General features: G+C 41.7%; 1 protein-coding gene across 3 annotated transcripts in view; it reads right to left on the bottom strand.

Moving 5' to 3' along the window:
- Positions 1-265: 265 nt before the first annotated feature.
- The window catches only part of eps15 (epidermal growth factor receptor pathway substrate 15), a 217,462-nt gene continuing 202,563 nt past the window's right edge, over positions 266-15,164 (bottom strand). For 2 of the 3 annotated variants that reach the window (XM_068037147.1, XM_068037145.1), the window contains exons 21-25: positions 12,561-12,630; positions 9,850-9,926; positions 7,436-7,598; positions 6,987-7,162; positions 266-1,281 (exon numbers count right to left, since the gene is read on the bottom strand). In XM_068037147.1, the coding sequence (XP_067893248.1) occupies positions 1,135-1,281; positions 6,987-7,162; positions 7,436-7,598; positions 9,850-9,926; positions 12,561-12,630 (633 nt within the window). In that variant the 3' untranslated portion in view covers positions 266-1,134. The remainder of the gene's footprint in view (positions 1,282-6,986; positions 7,163-7,435; positions 7,599-9,849; positions 9,927-12,560; positions 12,631-15,164) is intronic. The other variant, XM_068037148.1, reaches the window with a different exon arrangement.

Below are 15,164 nucleotides of genomic sequence, written 5' to 3'. Positions count from 1 at the left end.
AAGCAAGGTCAAAGAAACTTGCGAGGAGCATTCAAACAGCAATAGAAAAGTGTTTAAAAAAGACAGCGTGAACAGAAAATGGTGGTGGTGTAGCATGGCAGGCAGAAGTAGTTGATTCTGTGGGAGACAGAAAGCTACAAAATGAACTATTCTAGTCAGACATCTCCAATGCAATATGTGCAAGTTAGCATCAGGGTGAGCTACAGATCACCAGGTCAGCATTAGCAGGACAAGCCCTAAGAATGAAATAAGAAGGGTATGCGAGAACAGGAAAGCTATTTTAATGCACGACTTGAGTCAAACAAATATAAACTGTGAAAATCAAACAGTGAATTTCTTGAACAACTGTGAATTCATAGACATGCACTGAATGGGTCAGATGGAGTTTGGCTGGATCCAACATACTACATTCCAGTAGACTCAACAGAATATCTTTACATAAGCTTACATTTTATTTATGTTTATTTATCTATCCAGACAGTCAGCAATTTCACATGAACATAAAAGGAAAATCACTTAAAATTTATAAACTGACAAGTTAAAAAAATAAAGCCAGTAAAAAGTTTAGCAGTACACACGCTCAACTTACAGCAGCAGTTTCAGCAAGTATCCTGAAACGGATGCTCTATACAGTTATATATTGTTAGGTGGTTACAGAAACAGTTAATGTGCTACACTTGAAAAGTTTATGGTTTTTTAAATCTACTTTGTAACTAAGGCGTAAATATATACAGCTGTTTAATGGTTTGTGTATCCTATTGGATAACATTATTTGAACAGGAAGCTGCTGAGATGGTATGCTCCATTACCCAACAATGCAAAGTAGTATAATTAGAACTAAATTGATTGCATTTAATACAGATTTTAGCTTGTACAGTATTTGGCTTGTACATTGCTTTTTTTTTTACATATACAGGATAAAGGTTATTTAATAGTTCTTAATTAATAGGTTTCACCACACTGATCCAAGTCCAGTATAAGACTCTTCAGTAACAAACTAATAATTTCATGTAAGAATTTCCAGTATTGTCAAAGTTACTTTAGATAGCTTCTACATAAAATGTCATTAGTAAGAACAGGGTTGGTTAGGCGAGTCATGGTGACCAGTAACACTGAGGACCGCATCAGAGTTATTCATGCTTCAGATATTTCAGATTTACTGAGTGCTATAGCCAGTTCCAAATCCTCTTGTTCTTGCTGGTTTAGTCTCGCTAGTCGCTCCTTCTCTGCACGTTCACTTTCTCTTTTGGCCCACTCTATTTGGTCTTCCTCACTGGGGTACTGAAACATTAAAACAGGACTGAACAGGAAAATACAGACTGTTTCTTACAAACAGCAGACAAAAGTTGAAAAATTGCTAATGTATTTTACACCAATAGTGGCATTGCTGATATTCTAACATAATACACAGATCAGTAAGTTGGCGACAAATACAATTGCTGCCTCTGCTGGCAACAGTTCATAACTTTGGAGTGGCCTAACAGCCACTGATCTGGAGGACACTGGCAATCTGCATTGCTGACCAACAGTTTCTCATAGTTGCATGGCTCCTGCACAGAATTTTGCAACTCCAAAGTTATAGATTCAATTGTTTCTGACAGATTCACTTTGAGGTGCACAGGATACACACAGCAACATAACAGGGAAGGAGATTTAACTGGAGTCTCCATGCAGCTTAGAAAATGGACCATCTTTCCCATAGCATCTATATTTTCACCAGTATTTTTCTCTACAAAAGGAAAATACTTGAAAGGAAAAGTATTACTTTTAGAATCAATTTGCCATTGAAGGTCAATTTACTTTTTAAAAAACTGTTGCCAGATTCAAAAATTATGTTGCACAGTCGCACACTCAAATTCTACTTTGTCAGTTTCTAATTTACACCCCCTGCCAAAGAGTAAGTACAATGGAGTCCAATTCTATGGAGTACTGCTTCTAGAGTACTAAACTCGGGGAATTTGGTGAGGGGAAATTTTGTGGAGTGAGGGAAGAGGTGCTGTTCTGGTATTTAAAAAAAAAGCAGCAGTCTGAAAGAAGGAACAGGAGACAGCAAGACCTGAGAGCTGAGGTCTAGAGGCATCAATTAGGATTAATAGTTTAAACAAGGTACTAACTAAAAAAAATCTATTCCCTCTTTTAGAATTTAAAGATCATGGATGGGAAGCTGAGACCTGTAGCTTGCATTTCATGCAACAAGTGGGAACTTCAGGACACTCCAGGTGTCTTGGGGACCATGTGTGCAAGAAGTGTCTCCAGCTGCTTGACCTCCAGCACAGGGTTCCCAAGCTTGAGGGGCAGCTGGAATCACTGTGGAGCATCAGGGATGTTGAGAGTTCCCTGGATTATTCGTTCCAGGAAATGGCCACCCCACAGACAGAGACACTTCAGGAGAGTAGATGGGTGGCCATCTAGAAGAGTAGGAAATGCAGGTGTCTTTGGGGTGTGTGCCACTCTCAAACCAGTACTCAACACTGGAGACTGCTGAGGGTGATGGCACCTTGAAGGTGTGTAGTCCATACAAGAGCACCAATGGGCAAGGGACTGCACAGGGCGAGGGGAGGGAACAGCAAACGGCAGAAATGCAGTTGTTATAGCAGATCCTATAAGGGAGTACATTTTTGTAACCGTCATCATGTGTTGCCTCGCTGATGCCAGGGTAAAGGACATCACAGATAGGGTGCAGAATATTCTGCAGGGGGGAGCCGGAAGTTATGGACACCTTGGTACCAGTGACAGGGTGGGCAGGTATTGAGGTCCTACGGTCAGGCTTTCAAGAGCGAGGGAGCAAGTTAAAAAGTAGGATCTCCGAGGTAGTAATCTCTGGATTACTCTCAATGCCCTGTGCCAATGATAGTAGAATTAGGAAGATAGGGAGGATCAATGTGTGGCTTGAGAAATGGTCAGAAGGGAGGGCTTCAGATTCTTGGGACACTGACACCAGTTATATTCTGGGGCATAAGGCACATATTCAAAAGGGAGTGATTGCACCTCAATAGGACTGAGACCAATGTCTTCGCAGGGAGGTTCACTAGTGTGGCTGGAGGGTTTAAATTGGCATGGGGGCACCAGCATATATAAGTAGAAAAGAGGAATAAGGTACATAAAGGAGAGAGATATTGGATAGTCATAGACAAGGAGATAGGAGCAGACTGAGAAGGACCACAAGGGATACAAAGACAGGTTTGGAATTCATTTATGCAAACGCACAAAGTGCGGTGAATAAGGTTGATAAGCTACAAACCCAAACAGCTCTGTGGAAACATTATGTCATGGCAATAACGGAAAGGTGGATTAAAAATGGTGCAGACTGGGTGCGTAATATTCAAGGCACAAAATGTTCAGAAAAGGTAGGGAAGGAAAAAAGGGAGGTGGGATGGCAGTACTGATCAGGGAAGACATTGTAGTGTTGGAAAGGGAGGATGTCCTTGAGGGGACAAGGACAGAATCCATTTAGTTAGAGTTGAGAAGCAAAAAGGATATGATCACGCTACTGGGGGTATTCTGTAGGCCTTCAAATAGTGAGATAGAGAGCAGTAAATCTGCAGGGAAATCACTGAAATGTGCAAGAACTATAGCGTGGTGATATTGTAGGGCTTTTCCCAAATATCACTTGGGATAATGTTAGAACAAAGGGAAAGGAGGGGGGCGGATTTCTGAAATATGTTCAGGAGAATTTTCCTGACCAGTATGTTCTCTGTCCAATTAAGGAGGAGGCATTGCTGGAGCTTGTGGACCAAGTGTCTGTGGGGGAGAACTTGGGTAAGAGTGATCATTGTATCATAAGGTTTAGATTAATAATGGACAAGAGCAAGGAACAATCTAAAGTAAAACCTCTAAATTACAAGAGGCCTAAGTTCAATGGGACGAGAGGGTATCTCGCCAGGGTAAAATGGAGCCAAAGGGAAAAACTGTAACGGAACAATGGATAATCTTTAAGGAAGAGATGTTTTGCGTAGATACTCAGTACATTCCAAAAGGAAAGGCAGGGGAATCAAAGCCAGGGTTCCTTGGATGACAAGGGAGATAGAGAATATGATGAAAAAAAAGAGGGTGCATGATGCATGCCAGGTGAATTATTCAAGTGAGAACTGAACACAATGGGCTGGATTTTGTTCTCCCCCAGGCGTTAGGTTCTGTGTTGGGTGGGGGTGGGGGGGGAGGAACCTGAAGATAGTTCTGGATGAGGCCCGCCACAGACCTTGTTGCAGAGAGAGCCAGGCCTGATCCTTCCGGTGGCGGCGAGGCTCCATGGCAGCCCCTCTGTTGCTAGGCGATGGGACCACAATTTAAACATTCAAAAGAATAAAATTATTAAATTTAAATACATTTACTGCAATCGAGGGCCCGCCGTGATCTCCAACGCGGCGGCTGGCACTCCTGCGCCTTTAGATCCCTGTCCAGGGAAACGTGGCATCACAGTGGTGGGGAGGTAAGTTTGTCAGAGCGGGGAGAGGGGAACGGGATGGGGTCAAATATACATAATGGGTGTAGGGGATGGTGGGAAGGGTTGAACATTAAACTTTGTGCAGTTTGGGGGGTGGGGGGAGGTCAGATGTAAAAGGTAAGTGTCTTGATGCAAGGGAAGGGCAAATAGTTATTGTAATTGTAATTGGGGGTGTGGAAAGGGGCATTAGAAATTTATTTAATTTTGGAGGGTAGGACTTCAAAAATTTAAATTGGGCAGCAGGGCTGGCTGTCCTTTAACAATGGCGCCAGCACCTGTGCACAGGCAGCTGACGCCATTGCCAGGGACAGACAGCCCACACCTCCACTAGTTTGGGTGGAGCGGGGGGCGGTTGCCCCGGCTATTTAAATCAGCCACCGTGCTTGAGATTGCAGCAGCTCTTTGGCGTACCATTTTTTGGGCTCTTAAAATCCAGCCCAAGTTGAGAGAGAAAGTGAACAGGAAAATAAGACTGGTAAAGAAAGAATATGAGAATAGAAATGCAGATAACATAAAAGGCAATCCAAAAATCATCTATCAAAATGTAAATAGTAAGCGGGTAGTAAGTGGCAGGGTGGGTCCTATTAGGGACAAAGGAGGTGATATATGCTTAGAGGCACAGCGTAAGGCTAGATACTTAATGAGTACTTTCTATTGGTGTTTACTAAGGAAGAGGATGCTGATAAAATATCGGTAGAAGCAGAGATGGTAAAGGTAATGGAAGGGGTGAAAATTGATAGGAAGGATGCACTCGAAAGGCTGGCTATGCTTAGAGTGGATAAGCTGCCTAGTCCAGTTAGTTTGCATCCCTGGTTGCTAAGGGAAGTGGGGGTAGAGATAGCAGAATAATCTTCCAATCTTCGAGATATTGGGGGGTGGGGGGCAGAAGAATGAAAAGTGGCAACTGTGACGCCCTTAATCAAGAAAGGGTGCAAGAACGTTCGTAGTAACTACAGGCCTGTCAGTTTAACTTCAGTAGTGGTTAAGGTTTCGAAAAATAATCTGGGAAAAAATTATTAGGCACTTGGAGAGGTTTGAGTTAACTAAGGACAGCCAGTATGAATTTGTAAAAGGCAGATCATGTTTGACTGATCTAGTTGAATCACTTGAAGTAACAGAGAAGGTGATGGAGGAAATGCAGTGGATATTGTCCATATGGATTTTAAGATGACATTTGAAAAAGTACCATGTAAAAGGCTGGTTGACAAAATTGAGGCTCAAAGAAAACGAGGGTTGTGTCAGCTTCGATAAAAACATTTGCTTACGGAGAGAAAACAGCTGGTCATAGAGTAATAGTATCATAACAGCACATCAAGTCCATGCCAGCTCTCTGTAGAGCAACCCAATCAGTTCCATAACCCTGTTCTATCCCCACAGCCCTGAAAGTTTATTTCCCTAAAGTGCCCATCCAATTTCCTTTTGAAATCATTCTTCGTCGCTGCTTCTACCACCCTTGTAGGTAGCGAGTTCCAGATCATTACCACTTGCTGCATAAAAAATTTCTTCCTCACATCCCCCGGGATTTCTTGCGCAAAACCTTAAATATGTGTCCACTGGTCCTTGTACCATCAGCTAACGGGAACAGCTTTTCTTTGTCTTACCTATCCAAACCTGTCAGGATCTTGTACACTCCCATCAGATTTCCCCTCAAAGTCCTTTGATACAAGGAGAACTCCTCCAACATCTCCAACCTAAACTTGTAGTTAAAATCCCTCACCCCTAGAACCATTCTGGTAAATCTCCTCTGCACCCTCTCCAAGACCCTCACATTCTTCCTAAAGTGTGGTAACTAGAACTGGATGCAGGTTTAGATAAGAAAGACAAAGAAAAGCTATTCCCATCAGCTGATGATACAAGGACGAGGGAACACAGATTTAAGGTTTTGGGCAAGAGAGACAGGGTGCTGTGAGAAAGAACTGTTTTATTCAGCAAGTGGGAATAATCTGAAACTCCCTGCCTATGAGGGTTTTGGAGGCAGAGATGATCAATGATTTCAAAAAGAAACTGAATAGGCCCTTGAGGGAAATAAACTTGCAGGGTTACAGGGATAGAGTGGGGGCATGGGACTGACTGGATTACTCTACAGAGAGCTGGCATGGACTCAATGGGCCAAATGACCTCCTTCTGTTCCGTAATGACTCTATGTTTCTTCAAGCCAAGTGGTCTCCCCAGCCTTTGGGAAGGACAGAAATCTTGCTCAGAGGCCTCTGAAAATGTTGCTGGCAGGCTGCTCAAAGTGAAAATTTTCAAGAATGGCCTGAGCTGACTGATCCTCCAATTTCTCCCTTTTGCTGTTTGAAAGACAGAGAGCTTTCAATTAAGACCTCTCCTCTGACAGCACTGACGAGATGAACAACATGCACACTAGTCAACTGTGGGTAAGAATAAGTGTTCTGCCACTTCTTGACATAGCACACAGATTCCCAAACTGTGGCAGGAACTCCATGCTCCCATATATGCCTGAACAAAATCTCTTAACTACACACATGATTATTGTACCTTAGAGCAAACTGTCAACACACAAACAAACAAATCAACTTACAGCATTGAAGTTTGCAAAATTTGTGTTGTCGCCAACATCTTTACTTGGAGAAGTAGGAGCAAATGGATCAAGGTGATTTTCTTTATGGAATGAATCCCCTGAATTAAACGGATGGAAAGGATCATTTAACTTGAAGGTGTCATTTGATTCTGACTTTGCAAGGGAAAGTCTTTTACCTACATTTGAAATAAAAACATACAAAATAAAAATTAAACATTTTTGTCATTAATACTCTCAACATCCCTTGAAATGAAAGATTTGAAAATGGTTAGCTTTTAAATTTGTTAAAATCTGGCGAGAAGGAAAATTGTCATTGTAGATTCAGAAAAAAGGAAATTTCCTACAGTGAGCAAAGGAAGCTTGATTAACTTTGTCTGAATAACGAAAAGAAATAGAATTAGCATTCGCAACAAAGCTGTACCACTTTTGAAATCCTCCTATTCACTTACCAGGTGGTGGAGGGGGGGGTCTTGTTGGAGTGCCAACTTTCGGTGGTAATGCTGGAGGCACCTCTTCAGTTTTTACAGGTTCATCTGTAAAACCATTTTTTCCAAAGGCATCATTACTAGTTTCTGTTTCTGCAGTAGAACTGAAGGGATCTGCATGGTCAGACTGAATGCAGATATTCAGGGAGAGAACAGAATGAATAACGTTACCAGTGATATAAAGCTTATGGCTGCGAAAGATATGCATCCTATGGATGTAACACAGCAAAGAACTTTTACAAAAGTCAAAAGAATTCAATCAGTACACCTTTCCTTCGTGTAATAGTACAAAAGATTGAACACTTTATGCTTCCCCACATCAGTGAGCCAACTTGCCTGACTTAAACCAAGTAACTTCCAACTTTTCTCCTGCATTCCAAAGGTCTCGAGGCCATTGGTGAAACAACCTGTCCTTGAAGCTTTCCATTTTCCAAAACTTAACTGACTGCATGTCTGTTTTTTTATAATGTCCTTGCTCATAACCAAGGGGAAGTCTATGTCACACAAACCCTGTGGAGTGCCCAATACAGCGACCTCCCAACATAGTGGGTGTCAGGGGTGTATTGATTACTTAGAAACGATAACAAATTGCATCTTCTTTATATTCTTTGGAGAAAATTCAAAGCCCAGCTACTGAGGCTGCACATTTGTAATTCCTCTTCACTTTGCTTCTTGAGTTGGGTCTTTTTATTATAATTCATTCTCTGGATATGGGCATTGTCGCCAAGCAGTAGATGCCTTTGAGTTGGTGGAGGTGAACTGCTTTCTTCAAACACTGCAGTCCGTGTAGTGAAGGTACGCTCGCAGTGCTGTTAGCTAGGGAATTCCAAGCTTTCGATCCACAATGGTAAAGGAATGGCAATGTACGTCCAAGTTGAGATTGTATGCGACTTGGCGGAGAACGTGGGGCTCATGGTATTCACATGCACCTCCTATCCTTGTCCTTCTAGGGGGTGGAGGTCATGGGTTTGGCAGCTGCTGTAGTGCACCCTGTTACCACAATGCGCAGGTGGTGGGTGGGCTGCCAAACAAGCGGACTGCTTTCTTCAGGATGCTGTCAAGCTGCTCAAGTACTTGTTTAAAACTTGCTACATCTCTAACTTTCTCCAGTTTTGATGAAAGCTCATCGATCTGAAATGTTAACTCTGTTTTTCTCTCCACAGATGCTATCAGACCTGCTGAGTATTTCCAGCATTTTCTGCTTTTATTGCAGATTTCCAGCATCTGCAGCATTCTGCTTTTAAATTTTGATTCCACTGGTTTGTTTTGTCCTAATCTAATCTAAACTAATCCTAGTTTAAAAATAGGGAAGTCTTGTTACAACTGTACAGGGTGTTGGTGAGGCCGCACCTGGAGTACAGTGCACAGTTTTGGTCCTCATATTCAAAAAAGGATATACTGGCATTGGAGGCAGTTCAAAAGAGATTCACTAGGTTGATTCCTGGGATGAAGGGGTTGACTTATCAAGATCCGCTAAACAGGTTAGGCATTTATTCATTAGAGTTTAGAAGAATGAGGGGTGATCTTATTGAAACGTACCAAGATTCTGAGGGGGCTTGACAGGGTAGATGTTGAGAAGATGTTTCCACTAATGGGGGAATCTTGAACTAGGGGACATAGTTACAGAATAAGGGGACACTCATTTAAAACTGAGATGCGAAGGAATTTCTTCTCTCAGAGTAATGAATGTCTGGAATTCTCTACCCCAGAGAGTTGTGAAGGTCAGATCACTGAAAGTATTTAAAGAGGAGGTAAATAGATTTTTGAAATATCGGGGAGTTGAGGGCTATGAGGAGCTGGCACGAAAGAGGAGTTGAGGTCTGGGGCAGATCAGTCATGATCTTATTGAATGGCAGGGCAGGCTTGAGGGACCAAATGGCCTACTCCTGCTTCTATTTCTTATGAAATCAGTACTAATTAGCTGTGCCATCCTCAGAGCCAATTTTGTTTTGACAAATTATACTAGATGAACGCACTAAAGTTCACGACAAAGCGCAGTGTGAATTACTGCGAGCGTTTCTTCAGAAAGCCGTGTTAGAGGCTTCCAGTACTCAAATTTTATACACTATTTTCCTGGAGGGTATTTAAGTATAAAGCATCACCTTGTTGTTGCCAATGCAATTATTCTTAAATCAGATGTGCACCCAGCAGCCTATTTCTTAGCTTTAAACAAATCTGAAGCGAAGCATGAGCAAAAACGGGTCAAATCAGTGATGTTTGAGGCGTCACTATTCTCAACCAGCTCAACATTCCATCAAACCTATTTTCCAAAGCTACAAGGGAACAGCAGCAACTTTGGGACGTGGGAATTTTGTACAACAAATGATTAAAAAGAAGAAAATGTTCCAAGTTTACATTCTGCATACATCTATAATTACCTGCGATAATGAGTTAAAATCAGCAAACCCACTTCCAAATGAATCATTTCCAAACATGGAGACAAAAGGGTCAGTAACTGAAACATAGAAAGATAACGATATCAAAAATGTTACGTTTCATGAAATTCTTTTCCCCATGTCGGCTTCATTTAAAAGATGTCAGTCACATCAGTAACACTGAAATGCATTACAGAGTAACAGAAAAGGTCTAGAAGGCTGTGGAGTTTTCTCCAAATGGTTTATGATTGCAGCTTCAGATTTGCTAAACGAAATTGATAAAAGAGTGCAAAATATTGATGTTTGCTATGAAATACTAACTTTATTGAAAAAGCAGAATTAAAGCTTTCAAACCTTTCTTTAACATTTGATTCACAAGAAAGTATATGCATATTTTTAAGCCATTGTGCATTCAAGTGTACATTTACATGCATATTCTATGACATCATTATACAATAAGGTGCACAGTCCCACATTTAATTCATGAATATGTATATTATTATATGAGGCTATTGTACATTTAGGTGTATTATTTATCTCTCAACCAACATCATTAAAGAGATTATTTGGTCACTAACACATTGTTGTTCGTGGAATCTTGCAGAGCGCAAGTTGGCTCCATGTTTCCTGCAAGTGACTACACTCCAAAAGTACTTCATTGGCTGTAAAGTATTTTGAAAATCCTGAGATTGTGAAAGGAGCCATATAAATGAAAGTTCCTTCTTTTTACATTCAAACTTTATAAAGCCATTGCACACTTAATTATACATGCAAGTGTACACTGAAGAGTATTTTATGGACCCATTGTCAATTTTGATCCCACATTGTTTCCATGAGGTAAGCATTCAGGTATTATGGTATGCCTGTGTTTGCACTGGAAGTAGTGCAGTTCAGGTTGCTGAAGCAGTTTGATTACTAACTCTGGGTTTAGTGAGAGCTGGGGATTGGGATGGGGTGGGTGAAAAAGAGAGAGGCCGTGCATATTAAAGGCCATGTAAGTTGAAGGTACTGCCAGTGGATGGATATTTGTTTTGTATGAATGCCATTAACACTGTCTAGCCATATGCCCTAACTTTAGTAGAAAACACCTTTCACGCAATATAGAAAGTATATTTAATTATTTAAAGGTCTACCACCAAGATGTGAAACTTTGCACTCTTCCTCTGTCACCACAGTGGAACATATGAAAATGCCAAACAGGAAAAGACCCACTGGTACATCTAGCCTGTCGTGTACAATTGCGATGCCTTTTGCATCATAATACAGAAACTCCCTACCCACTGGAGCTATGTAATTTCTTGCATTGGGGTGGTGGCGGGGTGCGTGGTGTGGTGTTGGGAAAGAATCAATTCCAACCTCATCAGGCAATCAAATTTAGTCCAGGACATCACATTGGCCCGGATTTATGACATCCGATACCGACCTTTGGCCCCAGCCATAAACAAGTCCAGCTCTCAGTTGAAGTAATTCAGTGAATCAGCATTTACTGATCAAGCTGGCAACCTGTTCTACAGTCCACCATTCTCTGGAAAAAGCAGCACCTAAACATCCTTGAATTCAGTCCTTGCAAAACTTGTAAGCATAACCACTAGTCCTCCCTAGTCTACCCAGTTAAAATAATTGTTTACATGTAAACAATATAGTCCCTTCATTATTTTGTAAACCTCAATCAAATTACTCATGTCTAAGATGTTGCAAAGTATAGAGAACCAGTTCTTTGAGCCCATTTAGGTAAATAAGGTGTGTTAGACTGAAAATAATCTTGTGGTGCTCCTTTGCACCCTTACCAAAGCCTCGACATCCCCCAACACATGAGGAGGCTAAAATGCTATTCTAACTGAGGCCTAACCAAGGTCTTGTACAAGGACAAAATGGGATGCTTTGATTTGTGGTGGATTGTCCTGTGAATACAACACGAAACATTGTTTGCTTCAGCCTCACAGCACTGGTCATGAACCTTTTGGAGCGGCTCGTTATTGGTTGAGGTTGCTTTCTTCTGCTGGGCTGCAGCAGTTATTCTGACTGGTCAAGCAGACCACAATGACGGGGTTCCCCTATCCATAAAATGCTGCTGGAGTCTCCATGGTGAAGTCCCATTTCTCCTATACTGCACACCAATTTAGCAGATAACCAATAAGTAATAACCAGGGAAGTAGAGCACACACAACAATCAAAAATCACTTGCATTTCTTTTTGATTTACTATTTGGCCAATAAATGATCATAAAAGTATACATGAACACGTCATGTGAATACAAGTATTAAGATCACCTGTCCAACAATGTATCTAATACTTTTTATTTACTTGTCAAAAATGAAACTAGCCACATCTGGATTGCCAATTAGTCACATACAGCTAGCGTCTAACATATCGGACAACACCTCACTGGGAAAACAGAGAAAGAGAGAAATTGGTAGAACAGAGTGTGTTTGGGGAAGACAGGTAGAGAGAGATTGGAAAGCTTGAAGGCACACATTGAGAAGACAGAACCCGAGAGATATTGAAAGGACAAAGAGCGAGAGTGAGAGCAACAGCAAGCTCATGGTGACACCATGAAGATGACACAAACATCAGATCAGCAGAGACTCCCTGTAAACAACAATATAGAGATCAATTAGTGGGTATATATGCACGAGTGCGTTTGTGTATTTAAAACTGTGTTAATAACATAGGTTAGATATTACCATGTGCATTACGGGAATTAAATTTCTCACCCGTTTCAGCAGTGGATGAGACTGTACCACCACCAGGAGCAAATGGATCATTGGTTTTCAATGCTTCAGTCTAAAAGCAAACATACATAAATACGATCATCCTGAATTATTTGGTTTTATACACATATGTATGTAAATTCAGAAACAAAATGCTACCTCATATACATGTGCACCTTTACCAGATACAAGTAATATTTACTCTAATTTGTTTGGGACACAGATTGTACTAGCAGAATATGCTTTAAAATAATATTTTTGTTCTGCCCTGATTTTTCAGGCAGACCAGAATTTCACAAAATCAGAATTTAATCTCCCAAAGTACTCCACATAAATAATTGAGTTTACTTTGGAAATCTTGCATTTGTGGCTAAGTGGCATAGGTGCACCCCAAAGTAGATAGAAGTGGGTTCATGCCTAAAACTCCCTGAGGACAAGTTCCTAAAGCATTTGGAAAGGAATCAGTGAAGACCTGAAACCTGCCTACATTGGAAATGGTGAGATCAAAGTCACATCATTCATGCACCTCCAATGGGTGGATACTAACTTAAGTTATCTTCCTACCCTTTTAGTTGAATGAAATGCACAATATAGCTCCAGCTCCAGGGACCCGGGTTCGATTCTGGGTACTGCCTGTGTGGAGTTTGCAAGTTCTCCCTGTGTCTGCGTGGGTTTTCTCCGGGTGCTCCGGTTTCCTCCCACAAGCCAAAAGACTTGCAGGTTGGTAGGTAAATTGGCCATTATAAATTGCCCCTAGTATAGGTAGGTGGTAGGGAAATATAGGTACAGGTGGGGATGTGGTAGGAATATGGGATTAGTGTAGGATTAGTATAAATGGGTGGTTGATGTTCGGCACAGACTCAGTGGGCCGAAGGGCCTGTTTCAGTGCTGTATCTCGAATCTAATAGAGGATCTCTAGATAAAAAAGAAAAATAATTGATAAATATGCACAGATAAAAGGGAAATATAATTATATATGTTGAATGAAAGTTTATTTGTGCATTAACATTTGGAAAACATTCTAAAGACTCTGGCATGTTGGGCATGATCCCTCAGGAACCCCAACAACTTACACAAATGATCATTCTTCAGCAATTGCTGGTAGTTTATTTGACCTTGAGAGGTCATAGAGTTTTACAGCACAGAAACAGGCCTTTTGGCTCAACGCGCCTGCACCGACCATCAAGCACCCGTCCAATCTAATCCCATTTTCCAGCACTTGGCCCGTAGCCTTGCATGCTATGGCGTTTCAAGTGCTCATCTAAATACTTCTTAAATATTGTGAGGGTTCCTGCCTCTACCATCTCTTCAGGCAGTGTGTTCCAGATTCCAACTACCCTCTGGGTGAAAAGATTTTTTCTCAACTCCCCTCTAAACCTCCTGCCCCTTACCTTAAATCAATGCCCCCTGATTATTGACCCCTCTACTAAGGGAAAAAGTTTCTTCCTATCTATCCTATCAATGCCCCTCATAATTTTGTATACCTCAGTCAGGTCCCCCCTCAGCCTTCTCTGCTCTAAGGAAAACAACCCCAGCCTATCTAGTCTCTCTTCATAACTGAAATACTCCAGTCCATGCAACATCCTGGTGAATCTCCTCTGCACCCTTTCCAGTGCAATCACATCCTTCCTATAGTGTGGTGACCAGAACTGTATACAGTACTCCAGCTGTGGCCTAACTAACGTTTTATACAGCTCCATCATAACATCCCTGCTCTTATATTCTATGCCTCGGCTAATAAAGGCTAGTATCCCATGTGCTTTCCTAACCACCTTATCTACCTGTGCTTCTGCCTTCAGTGATCTATGGACAAGCACCCCAAGGTCCCTCTGACCCTCTGTACGCCCTAGGCTCCTACCAGCCATTGTATATTACCTTGCCTTGTTAGTCCTCCCAAAGTGCATCACCTCACACTTCTCAGGATTAAATTCCATCTGCCACTGCTCTGCCCATCCTACCAGCCCAACATATCGTCCTGTAATCTGAGGCTTTCCTCCTCACTATTTATGACACCACCAATTTTCGTGTTGTCTGCAAACTTACTGATCATACGTCCTATATTTACGTCCAAGTCATTAATGTACACTACAAACAGCAAGGGTCCCAACACCAATCCCTGCAGTACCCCACTGGTCACAGGCCTCCATTCGCAAAAACAACCCTCAACCATCACCCTCTGCCTCCTTCCGCTAAAGTCAATTTTGGATCCAATTTGCCAAATTAGCCTGGATCCAATGGACTCTTACCTTCTTAACCAATCTCCCATGTGGGACTTTATCAAAAGCCTTACTGAAGTCCATGTAGACTACATCAACTGCTTTATCCTCATATACACATCTAGTCACCTCCTCAAAAAATTCAATCAAATTTGTTAGACACGATCTCCCCTTGACAAAGCCATGCTGACTAACCCTGATTAATCCCCGCCTCTCCAAGCGGAGATTAATCCTGTCCCTCAGAATTTTTTCCAATAATTTCCCTACTACTGACGTTAGACTCACAGGCCTCTAATTACCTGGTTTATCCCTACTACCCTTCTTGAATAATGGTACCACATTCGCTGTCCTCCAGTCCTCTGGTATCTCTCCTGTGGCCAGAGAGGATTCG

Source organism: Heterodontus francisci, chromosome 8 (genome assembly GCF_036365525.1).
Source record: "Heterodontus francisci isolate sHetFra1 chromosome 8, sHetFra1.hap1, whole genome shotgun sequence".
In the NCBI taxonomy this organism is placed as follows: domain Eukaryota; kingdom Metazoa; phylum Chordata; class Chondrichthyes; order Heterodontiformes; family Heterodontidae; genus Heterodontus; species Heterodontus francisci.
Note: the sequence above shows the minus strand (reverse complement) of the source record. Positions and strands in the feature narration are given on the sequence as shown.